The following is a 15,293-nucleotide window of genomic DNA, read 5'->3' on the forward strand; positions in this document are numbered from 1 at the left end:
AGCAAAGTGGTCAGTTTAATTCTTTTAATAAAATGAGTTCTACTTATGACTTGTTCTGTTCTGTTATACTTAATTCTTGTTTCCCTTTTTGCCTAAAGCTGGAATTGATGTAAATGTGGTCATGCTTCAGGAATCCCAAGTTGATATGAATTCCAGTCAACAGTTCTGTTATAAAAATGTGCTTATCCCAAAGTGGCATGATATATGGACACGGATACAGGTAATTAGAAGCCCCACCCCGTGCACCTCAGCTCCCTTTACCAGCCTAGAGTACTATGATCCTGAGGTAAACGTTCTTCCTTCTTGCTTGTGTTTGCTTCCTCCCCTGTGGAGTCTGCACACTCATGCCTCTTCTGAAATGTCTTGTCCTACTTTGGCTGGAATCTGGGGTGCCTGTCTGAACTCTTGTCCTGCGGTTCCCATTCTGTTCTGACTGTGTGAGAGAAGTTTCCTCTACGTAGAATGACTTTGGGCTCTTTTATTTCATAACACAGTTCAGTTGCCCAGCAAGCACGAGACTCTGGCTGTGACAGTGATTGAACAGAATAAGTCTTTGAAGATGGTGCTGTAAATACAGACACTGATGAGGGTGTGTGCTGTTCACATTAACAACACGGGAGCTGGGCTTCTAGGGTTTTGTAAAGTCTTTTATTTTCTGATACAAAATACTGTATCTAGGGCACATGATAACTAACATTTATCCATAATCAGTGTTGCAACAGTGCGTTGAACTCTCAGCCTGTCATTATGGGAAACATCTCCAGTTTTCTGGGGCTGTTTATGACTGGCAATTTTCTTAATATTCTTGATCCTTTCTTTGTATGGTCTCAGAAATAGCTGTATTGATAACTATTTCTGCTCGGGGGCTTCCCCTCCCTCTCTTTCTGGCTTACTAGTAGATTCGGACCATGGTAACAAGAAATTGTAGCAGCTGCCTCTATCAGAGCAGCATCATTTACCAAATTATGTTTCTTGTACTGCATCTGTACATTGCTGCAAAGCTTTGTGTGAAGTAGCACATTGCTCATTAAGTGTTAAAGGAATTTCTAAATTATGTTTATGAAAATTCCCTCCTTTTTCATCCCAATGTCTCTTGTGTTACAGGTTCGGGTAAATAGCTCCAAATTGGTCCGTGTTACCCAGGTGGACAGTGAGGAGAGGCTGAAGGAGCTGGAACAGTTTAGTGTCTGGAACTCTCTCTCTTCTTTTTTAAAAGAGAAACTGAATGATACCTATGTTAATGTGGGTCTGTACAGCACAAAAACCTGCCTCAAAGTTGAGATTATAGAGAAGGACACCAAATACAGTGTCATTGTGACACGGAGTAAGTCTCACCTCTGTTTTTCTGTGGATTCTGTAGTGAGAGGGGACAGCTTTAAAGGGTATATAATAAATAGACACAGTCTGCTGGGACAGTTCCCTTTTGTTTGTGATTATAATCTTGACTGTATCATGGCCTTTAACAGCTTATGGAGACTGCACTCTACATAAGAGCTTTTAGGCCTAGTCTTAAAGCGTCTCCTTTAGTAACCAGGCAGGTCCTGAGTTGATATGGCGAGTACCTGGAGTCAATCTGAAAGTCCTACTCATGCTTTCTGCAGACTTCTTGACAAAGGCAGTTGTACTACTCCATGCAGGCAGGAAAGCTAAACAGTATAAAATTCATAACTCAAAATAGTGCTTGTAGAATCATAAAGATTAAGGCCACCATAAGGCTTAGTTACTGGATCTGGGGAAGTTTTTTCTCCTCTGAGGGTATCTGAGAAAGTTTATAGGAGGTGGATTCCATCAAATCCTTACTCAGTTTCCCCTCAGGGCTCATGCTCGTAGGTCTTGCTACAGAAAGAGTATGTACACTCTTTCAGTAAGTTGTGCCACAGCTGGTTCTGTGGTTACGGAGGGTCGGCCTGTCTTTGGGTGTTCCTTCTGTATCTAATAATCCTGCACCTCCTGTCCGTTTCTAGGCCTGCCTTGCACTCAGATTTTGAATGCGAAAGCCCTGGGATCCTGAGCGGGTTATGTTCAGCAGGTAGACTTCTTCAGTACAGTGCAATATAGTGTAGCAAAGTAGGAGGTATGGTTGAGCTAGTAAAAGGCTAGGTAGAGGACACAAGGCCCATTTCTCAGATTCCCTGCCTGTAAGTGACATAAGGCTTTGAAACGAGTGGCAGGGACCCTTTGGAGCAACAGTATGAAGTGATGATGGCGTAGTAAGTTGTTCTGTTCGGCTTTCTTTTAAAGATCCTTAGTAGAGGAAGCCAAAGTAGGGATAAGATCTCCAGGAAAGTATAGATTAGACAGAAACCTAACTATGCTTTTTTCTGTGGAAGGGAACCAGGGTTTGTATGGTATATCTGCACTGCTGTGTAGTTGAGCTATTTGCTTTACTTTAGTTGACAGTAATAACAGTGTCACTTTTTATAATACCTTAACGATTCTCCTATCAAGCAAATGTTTTATGTGTTTCAGGATTTGACCCCAAGCTCTTCCTTGTTTTCCTCCTTGGACTGACACTGTTTTTTTGTGGAGACTTGTTGAGCAGGTAGGTGTGGACTGGACAAACTCTTCTGACAGGAATTATGAGTGTTGCTATTCCCTCACTCAGGGTCCATGTGGCTTACATGTCGCCTTCTTGGGTATTTCTAAGATCTTTGTTTATTTTGGCAATATAAATACTTGCCATTTATTTTGTTTGTTTGTTTGAGACAGGCTCTCACTATACTGTATATAGGCCAGGCTGGCTACAAACTCCATCTGCCTCTCAAGTGATGGCATTAAAGGTGTATGTCATCATATCCAGCTATTTTTTTTAAATGTATGTTCATCTGTGTGTTTCTGTCCATGTTCATGTGCTGCCTGCAGAGGCCAGAAGAGGACATTGGATCCCCTGGGCCGGGAGTTATAGGCTATTGTGAGTTGTCCAACATGGGTGCTTGGGATAGAACTCAGGTCCTCTGGAAGGGCAACAAGCACTCAAAACAGCTCGGCCATCTCTCTGACTCTGCCTGGGTATTTTTAAAATAGAATGGTTTTTCCCCTCTGATTTGAAAATGATTGTTGGTTAATGCACTTTCTCATTAGATAGCTCCACCATTGTGTTAATGAGTTACCTAGGATTATTCAGGTGACTATCAAGTTAGAAGTAATATCATTGTAGAGATTTATGCAATGGAATTGCTGCCAAACTGCACTTGATGAGTTTCATGCTGTTCAGAAGGAGTCTGACAAGGAGTCAGACTTAAATTCTTGGCCATTTCCTCCTTCTAGAGGTCTGCTAGCAATGATCTATAAAACTGACATGCACTGACATAAAGACCACTCCTGAGAGGAGACACTGACACTGCTGTGGCAGTCAAGAGCCTGAGACTAGTGAGGTCATAGGTCCTATGGGGAAACCTGCTTCAACTCTGCTAAAAAAACATAGCAGCAAAATGACTCCTAATGAGAGTCAACAACAACAACCACCAACACCCCCCACCCCAACACACACGAGTCCGTTTTGTATTGGCCAGCTATTTCTGGGCATGAGCCTGCCCTGGAGTGTGGTTCGTGTGTCCAACAGAGAAGCACATGGTAGTTCACACAGGGACTTCAGAGCACTCATTCCTAGTTGGCTGTCTGTATCTAGGCTCTCCCTCCCCTCCTGCAAGGCTCAGGGATCTGTGTAGAGAAGGAGGTAAGAGCCACAGGTGGTGGATGGCTTTGAGCTACTCCAAGGGCGATGATACACGTGTGGACTGGAGACTGTAGCAGTATAACATCCTGAGCAAGTCCAAACCAGTCAAAATCCCAGCACCGAGGTAGGGAAGACACTGCCCTAACCAAGAAGCTGTTTGCAGTTGACGCCTGCTGGGGAAGGGAAATCCATTTTCTCCAGCTGAGAGTCACTGCCTGCCTCATCCCAGCACAGTCCAGGGTGCACTCATACCCAGCAGTAGCTGGCCGACATAAAATTGTCTCTGGGGGGTTTTTGTTATTTGTTGTTTTTTGGAGGTTGGGGGCAGTGTGCATGCACATGCAGAGGTACTTTTTGTTTTGGTATTTTTTGTATTAAAAAATTTTTAGGGCTGGAGAGATGGCTCAGTGGTTAAGAGCACTGGTTGCTCTTCCAGAGGTCATGAGTTCAGTTCCCAGCAACCACGTGGTGGCTCACAACCATCTGTAATGAGATCTGATGCCCTTTTCTGGTGTGTCTGAAGACGGCTTCAGGGTGTTTATATAGAATAAATAAGTAAATCTTTAAAAAAATTTTTAAAAATACACAAATATTGGGTAAAGGTAAAAATGAAATTAAGGCCATGAGTGGAAAGTGAGCAGCTGGACTGTGAGGTCAAGCTTGGTTGGACTTGAGAAGTTCTTACCTATTTGGGGCTCCTGAGAGAGGCTCACAGTCAGGGAAAAGTGCTAAAGGCTGGAATGGGACTAGGATCTGTCTGTCTGTCCTGGGAATCAGTCCCATTCACTTTTTAGTCTCTACTTGGACTTGCTGCTATCACTTCTCTCCCCAGACAAGCTGTGTTTCTTCTTTAAAGTGTTTTTATTAGCATATATTAATTATATGTAGGGATAGATTACATTATTGATACGCTCATGCATGTACATAATTAATTTTTATCATATTTACCCTAGTACCCAACTTGTGCATGTATGTGGGTGTGCATGCATTCGTGCGTGCGTGTGTACGTGCATGATATGTATTGAGTTTCCTTAGGGTTTTTTTCACAAGCACAGGTGAAGGTTTATTTACAGCTGCAGCTGCACTACTGAAAATGTGTTGGTGGGGTGTGGTGCATGGCGGCTTATAAGAGACAGGGTAGGGGCTGGGGATTTAGCTCAGTGGTAGAGCGCTTACCTAGGAAGCGCAAGGCCCTGGGTTCGGTCCCCAGCTCCGAAAAAAAGAAAAAAAAAAGAAAAAAGAAAAAAAAAAAAAGAGACAGGGTAATCTCTGAAGTTTGAGACCATCCAGGTGTAAGAGTTTGTTTTTTTTTTTTTTTTTTTTTGGTTCTTTTTTTTGGAGCTGGGGACCGAACCCAGGGCCTTGCGCTTCCTAGGCAAGCGCTCTACCACTGAGCTAAATCCCCAGCCCCAGGTGTATGAGTTTTAAGACAGCCAGGGCCACAAAGACACTGCCTCAAAAAACCAAAGTATAAAAAATAAGTGCAACATGTATGCCATACCTGGCTTGGGTTCACACCATGCTTCCTATGTATGTCATGCCTGGCTTGGGTTCACACCATGCTTCCCATATATACCATGCCTGGCTTGGGTTCACACCATGCTTCCCATGTATGCCATACCTGGCTTGGGTTCACACCATGCTTCCTTTCTCCTTTCAGTTCTTCATTCTTTGAACCCCTTCTTCCATGGTATTCTCTGAGCCTTGGAGGGGATGATACATATACCCCATTCAAAAGACATTCAAAAGTCATTTATTCTTGGTACTTTGACCAGCTGTGCATCTCTGCAGTTGTCACTGACCACTGCACAAGAATCCCAGAGAAGGTGATTTGATGGTACATTGTATCCATTTAGCAAAAGAGCAGCAATAGCTCTCTTACTTAGGTCCAGAAACTCCCAGCCATGGGCTTTTGACAGTCTTTTTTTTTTTTTTTTTTTTTTTTTCTTTTTTTTGGAGCTGGGGACTGAACCCAGGGCCTTGCGCTTGCTAGGCGAGCGCTCTACCACTGAGCTAAATCCCCAACCCGGCTTTTGACAGTCTTACAGCTGCAGATTTGAATTCAGATTTGAATGGGCATCAGATCCAGCCCTAAAGTGGCTGTCTACTCCTAAAACAGCCTTTAGTGTACTACCGCAGTGTGCTTGGCTATGGCCGGTCAGTGTTCCTGCACACGGGGTCCATGGCTGACTGAGTGAAATGTGCTAAGAGCTCTCATTTGGTATCCTGCAGAGCCCATTCTGGCTCTGGGAAGGCTGCCCAGCAAAAAGGAAGTCCAGTCCAGTTTCAACTTGATTTTTCTGTGCCCCGTGTCTATAGCATACAGTGGATTTGAACAGAGGGATATAGGAATGAGATTTAAGAGGACCCCATCAACACTAACCTTCATAATCTATCAACTGTGATATCGGTCTACATTTCTATATTACCAGGCAGCATCTCCTCTAATCTTGAAACTTTAGCTAGGGCATTTGTGATTTCACCAGTGCGTTGTGTAACCTATGGCATTACATGGTCAAGTAAAATATTTTCTCTGCAGGAGTCAAATTTTCTACTATTCCACTGGGATGAGCGTGGGAATCGTGGCTTCTCTCTTAATCGTCATTTTTATGATCTCTAAATTGATGCCCAAGGTAAGTAGTCAGTTCCCTCCTAAGTGTTTGGGATGACCTTGCATAGCTGGAGGATTGGATTGTCTTCTGGGGGAGTCTTGGAGCCCTGGACATTTGCCTTGATGGCTGATGAGTCAGGGACCATCCTGTCCTTGGATTCGGAAAAGCACTTGCATGGTGGACCTGAGGCTTGATCATGTACAAACGATGGAGTCACCGCTCAGTGGGAACTGAGCCACTTCCTGTTCCTAATGCAACGCCAGGCTTTTCATTGTTTAGTGTCTCATTATCCTGGCATTCTTGCAGACTGTACCTTTTTAGGTATAAAACACATCTTTTTAAAAGATAAGTTTTTATGCATTTTGAGTAGGTTGAGTTGTAAGAAAAAATTGTCCCATTTGCTTCTTATATAAAAGCCTGATAACTTTTGCTTTCATTTCACTTTGTCTAGAGAAGTCCCATTTACGTCATCCTGGTAGGAGGCTGGTCCTTTTCTCTGTACCTCATTCAGCTAGTTTTTAAGAATTTGCAAGAGATATGGAGGTGTTATTGGCATTATCTTCTAAGTAAGTATTGCTGGCATACCTTTCCTTTGTGCATGTTTATAGGTTGTTTGGTTAATTTGATTGTGAGAAGATGCTGCCTTCTAACAAGGAGTCAGTAGCTAAGAGCATTTGATTAACTTGTAGAAATTATCATTTTCTAGTTTTTTTCTTTTTCTTTCTCTTTCTTTCTTTCTTTCTTTTTTTTTGAGAACTCCTCTATGTAGGGTTTCTCTGCATAGAGCTAGCTGTCCTGGAACTCACTCTGTAGACCAGGCTGGCCTCAAACTCACAGCAATCCACCTGTCTCTGCCTCCAGAGTGCTGGGACTAAAGGCAAGTGCCACCACTGGCCGATTTTCTACTTATTCCTAATAGCACTGCCACCCTAACTTGAGCTGAACTCAGATACTGTTGATAAGGTCAAAATGTGAATTTGCTGCTGTTTATTTTGTATAAGCAAAATTTAAAAACCTTTAAATTGGCTTTATTAATATTAATTTTTTTCTTTTCTTTTTTTTCCTGGAGCTGAGGACCGAACCCAGGGCCTTGTGCTTGCTAGGCAAGCGCTCTACCACTGAGCTAAATCCCCAACCCCTATTAATATTAATTTGAATATGCTTGAGAACTTTAAGAAGTAAAAGTGCAGGGCTGGAGAGATGGCTCAGCAGTTAAGAGCACCGACTGCTCTTCCAGAGGTTCTGAGTTCAATTCCCAGCAACCACATGGTGGCTCACAACCATCTGTAATAGGATCTGACGCCCTCTTCTGGTGTGTCTGTAGACAGCTACAGTGTACTCATATAAATAAATAATTAATAAAAAAAATAAAAAAAGGAAGTAAAAGTGCAGTGAGTCTTGTATACAGTAAAAATCCTTTGGTCACACGGATAAAACTTTTTCTCTTGATAGGAATTTTATTATTTGAGGACATTAATATATATATTTCTATTTGGGGATTAAAATAGATGATTTTACAAATGTTCAATATGTAGACTTTTAGAAAGATTTAGTTTTGCCAGGCAGTGGTGGTGCATACTGTTAATTCCAGCACTTGGGAGACAAGGACAGGTGAATCTGAGAGTTTGAGGCCAGCCTGATCTACAGAGAGAGTTCAAGGATAGCCATGGCTACGCAAAGAAACACTGTCTTAAAAAATGAAAAATGCCAACCACCCACTACCACCTACAACAAGGATTTAGTTTAATTATATGTGTGGGGGGTGTGCACTTGAGTGCTGGTGCCTGTAGAGTCATCCACTGGAACTGGAGTTACAGGTAGTCATGAGCTGCCTAGTGCATGCTGGGAACCGAACATGGGTCCTCTCAAGAGCATTGAGCACTCTTAACCTATGAGCCATCTCTTCCACCACTTTGTTATTTAGTAAATAAATTTGTGACAAAAAGGAGAAGAGTGATACATGTATGTACGTGAAGAACAGTGAGTGATACATGTATGTATGTGAAGAACAGTGAGTGATACATGTAGGTACATGAAGAACAGTGAGTGATACACGTATGTATATGAAGAACAGTGAGTGATACATGTATGTATGTGAAAAACAGTGAGTGATACATGTATGTACATGAACAGTGAGTGATACATGTAGGTATGTGAAGAACAATGAGTAATACATGTATGTACGTGAAGAATTGTGAGGAAAATGTATCTTCTGACAGTTCTAAACAGGTGACTGATAAGGGCAGATGCATCGAATTTCCTAGTTTAGTGATGTATCGAGTGAACTTAACCACTGCTCTCCACCCAGTGGTTGAAAAGCACTGTCTTGTGATGCCTCTTCTCCTAGGCTACATCCTCACAGTTGGATTCATGAGTTTTGCAGTGTGCTATAAGTATGGGCCTCTGGAGAATGAACGCAGCATCAACCTACTGACCTGGACGCTGCAGCTGCTGGGCCTGGGTTTCATGTATTCCGGCATTCAGATCCCGCATGTTGCCTTTGCTCTCATCGTCATTGCACTGTGTACTAAGAACCTGGAGTACCCTATCTACTGGCTGTACAGCACCTACAGGTGACTAGCAGGCAGGGTGACTGTTGACATGGGAGGTGTGGGTGTACTTTGCAGCGAGCGGATGTCGAGCTTTTCCTTGGGAACCTCTAAGTGGGACATCATCATGCTTCCACCCTCGTCCCTTTCTCTGTTGAGACATTACTTTTTTTTTTTTTTATAAAATAAAAGCATCCAGTAAAGTGTCATGTGTTGCTGTTGCCACTAGGTGGTGCAAATTATATTGGTGTTTTGTTTATCCATAGGCCTCAGGTTCAGGTTTCAGATCATATCATACTGACTGTCAGGCTGCTCTAAAAACCTCAATCTTATTTAAGATGTAATCCATAGTATGTTATTCTTGCAAAAGTAAATATGGAATGGTTCTGGATTCTGGAATGGTTAGAGGCTATTACATTGCAGATAATTAAAACGGTACCTTCAGTTTGGGGAGCTGTGGTCATGAACTACAACATTATAACATCATTTTGTTGCTTTTCCACTTATTGGAAAATAAATTGTCATTTATTTGAAAATAAGTGAGTTTGAGTACTCTGGCTTTTCACTCATGTTTGGCATGATAGGAGTGCACTCTAATGAAAGATGTGTGGAAGAAAGGCGGGGTGATGGCTGTCACTGCTGAGTCTGTCTATGTGCTTGTCTCCTGAGACAAGTGGACGGAAGGATAGTGTGGATACTGATTAATGACTCATGGTGTTATTTTGGTGAGCACAGAAGGATGTGTAAGGCATCAGAAAAGCCTGTCCCCCCTCGCCTCCTGACAGAAGAAGAGTATCGGATACAAGGAGAGGTGGAGACCCAAAAGGCTTTACAGGAACTCCGAGAATTCTGTAACAGTCCGGAGTGCTCTGCCTGGAAGACAATATCTCGAATTCAGTCTCCAAAAAGGTAAACTCTGATAAGCCAAGTATTTATGGGTAGTTAATGAACTTGAGTCTGACAGATCATACTTCTAGATAACCGTGTTATATTTTGCCCTTTGATTATTGCTCACCCAGGAGTAGTCAAGAGAAAGTAGTAGTCTGTTTCCTGTTTCCCCAAGGCAACTACCTCATTGTTCTAATTATAGCATTAACTTGTGAAGACTTGAGGACCACATCTAAATGTGGCCTTTGTAAGTTTGACATGAATGTCTAAGTCCCCACTTCCTTTGGTTGGGAGTAGTTGTACCAAAGAGTATGTGAAGTTTCAATTTGGAATCATAATAGCATCAAGTTTATAGGGCCATAAGTGCAAAGAGCTGTAATGCTCAATCTTATCAGGAATATGTCGACTCAAGGAACCTTAGCACTTCGTAACTACAAAGGACAGTGTAGTGAGTGTCAGCAGGATGAGAGTTGGCTTGTGATTCCAGCCTTGTCTCCTGCCTGTTTCTTGCTTCCATCTAGGTATCTGCCAAAGCAAGGGCAGGGATTTGTTAACTTAGTATACTCTGGGCTACAGGCATGCTGAGCCTTTCAGTCTGTACTTACTTGCAAGCCATTCAGGAAAGAGGGACATGCACTTCCTAATAAACATCCCTCTCTTTTGCAGATTCGCCGACTTTGTAGAAGGTTCTTTTCACCTTACGCCAAATGAAGTTTCTGTTCATGAGCAGGAGTATGGACTAGGGAGCATCCTTGCCCAGGACGAGGAGCTGTCCTCAGAGGAGGAGGGCTCAGAGGACCTTCCTCTGACACAGAACAGTTTCCTGACTTAAATGGCAGTCATTTGTTTTCATGTAGACTGGCACGATGCCTTGGTGACCCATGTTGAAAGCGCTGTGCAATTCTCCCAGGCTTTGATGACAGCCTGGAGCAGGTGCAGGAGTTCTCATACTGAAATGAGGGGGCTTCGTGGGTTGCCCTCTGGCAGTACTTTTGGTGTGTACTTCAGGATGGTCCTCTTCGAGGAGAGATTGACAGAGGCAGTGAGGGCTGTGACCATTTGCTTCTGACAATTGAGCGCTTGACCCGCTTTGCTGTTCTTGAAGTAATTGCCCACAGCCAGCAGGACATCCTAGCTCCTGTTTGAAAGTTTACTGAATTCTGGCAACTCTGTCACTGTGACAAACCCTTAGAAATGAGTATTAAGTGCAGTAATGCATTCAAATGGAGGCTGCATCTTTTAAAGAGAATCTATGAGTGAAAGCCATTTTTTTTTACTTCTGTCTGCTTTTATTTCAGTGGATCCTTATAATAATCCTTGATTTAAATATTGAAGAAGAAATAGATTATTACCTATCTTGTTTTTTAAACAAATGTATTTTTTTAAGTGCAACAAATTCATGTTCCAGAACCAATAAGTGCTCCAGAGTACAAACCCTACTGATCCCAGATATTTATTGGTATGGGTACTTCGTGGAAACCCCTGGAGCTGCTGCTGCTGGTGAGCCTTGAACTCTCACGAGTCTGATTTTAGTTTGCTTGCATTTAGGAGAATGTCTGCTGCCCTTCTGTAGGTTCGGTTTCCTAAGCTTTTTATTTAACACTGGCATTTTTCTCTTGCCGTTTCTCACCACTGACTTTTCCCACTCAGGAACTCCCTTTCCTGTGGAGTGTGCACAGTTGAGAATCTGTCTCATTTTCTGATTTGCCTCCACCTCCTTTCTAACGTATCTCCTGCTGTGTACCTCAGGCTGGCCCAGGTTCCCTCTGCATCCAGCAGTTCTGTTTTGACTTTCCTTCCCTGTCAGGGGCTGCTATGTACCTCAGGCTGGTCCTTTCACCTTAGCTTTTAGCTGCTGGAATTTTAAGCCTGTGCTGCTGTACCAAGTTTCTTTTTTTCTTCTTTTTTAGTTTTCGAGACACAGTTTCTCTGCAGTTGCTCTATAGACCAGACAGGCCCGGAACTTACAGAGATCCACCTGCCTCCGCCTCCCAAGTGTGCTACCACCGGCTGGCATGTCAAACTTCTAGTCTTGTTTCTTACATATAAATACCCCTTTACCTTGGTTCCTTATTTATACTCCTCTTCCCCCCCCCAGTCAGATCACAGATTTTCTGAGTTGCTACACAATCAGGAAACTGTCCCAGGGCTGGGGATGTAGCTTAGTGGTAGAGTGCTTACTGGTTCAGCATGCAAGGCCCTGATTGGATCACTCCCACCACAACAACAAAATGAGCCTTTTCTCCTTGTCCTTGTCTCCCTTTTATGTATCCATTCTACCCATTCAGCCTTCCTTCCCACCAGCATGCTCCCAGGTCTTGGAATTTGTAAGTCCTGAGCAGCCATCTATTGAGTGTCTTTCCATACAGTTTTAGTTTTGTAGCTGGCAGAGAGCAGACCTTCAGGTGTGCTTCCTGCCTCTGCTGCCCATTCAGCTGTTAGATCTGACACATTCCTGAGTGTACTACACTTACAGGTCCATTTCGGTAGAGATGCTGCCCCTGCAGTGATGTCAGCTTCAGAACCTCTTGCCTTTGCAGAACCCTTAGAAGCTAGCAGGATTGTTTATGAGGGACAGACCCTCAAGTTTCTGCCGTTTGCTTGGTTCTTTCATTGTGATCTTCACCATACACTGGAGGAAGTGTGTAATGTTTGTAATTCCTTCAGCCAGGGAGGTCGGTGCTCACTCAGGAATACAGCATCAGACTCATTGTCTTAGGATCATCAAGGAGGAAGATGGTATTTTCAGGAAGCTCTTAGGGCTTCTTCAGATCCGCTTTCAACATGTAATTTTGGAAGACCCTGGGCTCTACTGCTAGCATCCAAAATGTCAGCTGAGACACCTCTCCAGGTGGCCAGTTAGTTATTTCAACCAATGTTCCCCATAGCCTTAAATTGTCCTAAAGTGACAACTACCTCACTTGGTAGAAGGTGACAGAGGAGAAATGAAAAGGAGCAGTGTCTGAGCAGGCGCTGTGGTTAGAGCTGAGGGTACAAGAAACTTTGTGACGGAGCCTTTTTGTCTTTGTGAATTATGAACGTGGTAAAAATTTGTCCCCTCTCAAAGAACTTAAAGCTCCTGAAGGGGTGGGAATGAACTTCAGAGGCAGTGAGTGCTTGTCCCGCAGGTACAGGCTGTGGTTCAGTTTTTGGCACCCCAAAAACAAAGCCCACCACTAACGAGAGCCTCCAGAATATGCTGTTTTGGAGGCTTCTCTACAGAAATTTATACCTAGTGTATTTTAGTGTAAACTCAGTTGTACACCTGGTGTAGGTCTTGGCAGACCTTAGTGCCTCCCCCCCCCCTCGCTCCTTATGGATGGTAGCTTGCTAAGGCTTTGGACTTCTATTAATTTTAATGAGTAGTCACTGTAAGTGACTTTGATCTTCTGTGGGTTGACTCCCTGTGAAATACAGATTTCTTTTCAAGGCCATTTTTAATTTAACTGTATTTGAATTTGGGGCAAGCAAACCAAGCTCATTTTCTTACCCCTGCTTGGTAGTTGGAGAACAGAGTGCTGTGAGAGCTGCTCTCAGACAGTGAAGGACAGATGGCGCCTACTCTGTATGCTGTGTATCCTTGCCCCGCCCGCCCACCCACCTGCCCACCCCTTCTGCTGTGCTGGGTATAGAGCCCAGCCTCTGCCTGTCCAGACACTGCCTGAGTGAGCTCAGTCTCATCCCTCAGAATGATCTGATCAAGGACTAAAGGGAGAACTGGAGTGAGCTGGAGCCATGTGTGCTGCCATGTCAGCAATCAGCAACCCAGAAATTGGTTCCAGGACTCAGGATCTCGATGGTATTGGAAATCTATTGCTTCTAATGGGTCTGACCTAACTGAATTCATAGAACATGACTCCCATTAATGGGAACACGAGAGGCACCGGCATAAAACTTTACAGTTTTCCTTTCCTCATGAGAACATAGTGATCAAAGCCAGGAAAAGTTTAGCGACTTTGATAACTTGGTTACCTTGAAATAAGAAAGAACTTAGTTCTCCACCCACATTCTTGTTCTGTCAGCAGTGGTGGCTTTGCCTGGGATAGCTCTTTAGGTCCCACTGTTCCATTTTGCCATATTATCTCCCATTCAAGGGCATAGCCCTCAGCTCATCAATTATGTTCTCTTTAGCCTACCCTACTTGTCATGGGTGATTCAGGTTTGGTGAATGAAAGGACGCACATAGGCCAGAGAATCCCCCTAGGCCTTGATACCCATGAAGGGTTTGGGAATGGGTTACGTAATTGTTCTCAACCTTTTTGTTCCAGAAAGAAACGTGTGCTGAAATGGATACCAGAGTTAAAATGGTCCTTAGCTGTGCCCACAACTCTTCTGAACTGAGTGGTACAAGTCGAAGTATGCACACAGAAAATTATACCTTCTAGTATTCCTTTGAACTCGGGTTCAAGATGATTGCCTGTATTTGAATGCTAAGAGTTTGTCTGAACACAGGAGAGGACAGCGGCAGGTTTGCTGAGCTCTTACCTTAGGTAGACACTGAAACTAAGGGATAAGCGCACAAAGTAGCCATTGCACTTTAAAGTATGTCCAAACCTTTTTGCTTGTATTCTTGTAGCAGACATTATTTCTTTGGGGGAACTTAAGCAGTTGTGGTAACCCAGTGGCATCTTTGTGGCTTGATTACGGATTCTGTTGCTGTTGGAGACCAGATGGTAACTACCTTGAAAAGGAGGTTTGGAAGTCAGACATGGTAGTTAGTGTTCGGCTGAACTTGGAAGGCTGAGATGAGGGAATCACTTGAGTTGGACATTAGCAACGATGGGGACCCCATTTAAAAATAGGAAGGAAAAGAAACAAGAAGAGTGTGGAGTGCCTTACATGGCAGGACCTGGAACCCACTGGGAATAAGCAAAGCATGTGGATACCCTCTAACCCCAGCAGGGAAAGAAGTGGTCATATAGACTCAGATGCAGGGCTTTGGGCCACATGTGTCTTCCCTGTGTCATTTTTCTTTGACACCCTCTTATCACTCCCCACCCCCACCCCCACCCCAGGCAGGTATTGTTTAGACAGGACACCCCTCTAGCCCAGGGGCCTGGAATAATTCAATATGTTTATTATCCAGTCTTGCCTACAACTCTTGGTAGCCCTGCCTCCTGAGTGCTGGGATTACAGGCTTGAGCACCAAGCCCAGCTTCCTCCTCCACACTCTTGGTGTTACCTCGAAAATGGTGAATTCATTTGCTTTGCACTTGTAGGCAGCATGAGCCTCACGGTCATGACAGATGGTCCCTGACGTGAACCTTGAAGCCTGCTACAACCTGCTGTGGCCACAGTTTCCATGTCTACAGAACTATTTCTGAAATAACAGGGCTAAGAAACTACTAGACAAGTGGTAGCTTGTGGGTAATGCCTTAGTGCTATTTAGATAAAATATTTGTCATTTATGCTTAATACATGTTAAGGAATGTTTAGGAAGAACAACGTTTTCAGGGATGGCTGTTTGCTGTGAGTCTTCCACATTTATGTAAGAAAAACTGGTGCCATGTTTTTTATTTCTATTGTGACTTGTAAATAATCCCGACTTTAATAAAGTATTTTAATATC

The 15,293-nt window shown here is 43.5% G+C and overlaps 1 protein-coding gene across 7 annotated transcripts in view; it reads left to right on the forward strand.

The window, feature by feature from the left end:
* Nemp1 (nuclear envelope integral membrane protein 1) overlaps positions 1-15,293 on the forward strand; it is a 34,336-nt gene extending 19,043 nt beyond the window's left edge. For 2 of the 7 annotated variants that reach the window (XR_015624373.1, XR_015624372.1), the window contains 9 exons: positions 99-220; positions 1,105-1,324; positions 2,470-2,542; positions 6,216-6,309; positions 6,740-6,854; positions 8,636-8,861; positions 9,573-9,746; positions 10,392-11,225; positions 13,994-15,293. Coding sequence is in view for 4 of the 7 variants with exons in the window: in XM_087558984.1 (XP_087415110.1) it covers positions 99-220; positions 1,105-1,324; positions 2,470-2,542; positions 6,216-6,309; positions 6,740-6,854; positions 8,636-8,861; positions 9,573-9,746; positions 10,392-10,557 (1,190 nt within the window). In the remaining 3 variants the exon portion in view is untranslated. Of the gene's footprint in view, positions 1-98; positions 221-494; positions 590-1,104; positions 1,325-2,469; positions 2,543-6,215; positions 6,310-6,739; positions 6,855-8,635; positions 8,862-9,572; positions 9,747-10,391 lie in introns of those variants that run through there. The other 5 variants (XM_087558984.1, XM_087558983.1, XR_015624374.1 and 2 more) reach the window with 4 other exon arrangements.

Source organism: Rattus norvegicus, chromosome 7 (assembly GCF_021556685.1).
Source record: "Rattus norvegicus strain SHRSP/BbbUtx chromosome 7, alternate assembly SHRSP_T2T, whole genome shotgun sequence".
NCBI lineage: Eukaryota > Metazoa > Chordata > Mammalia > Rodentia > Muridae > Rattus > Rattus norvegicus.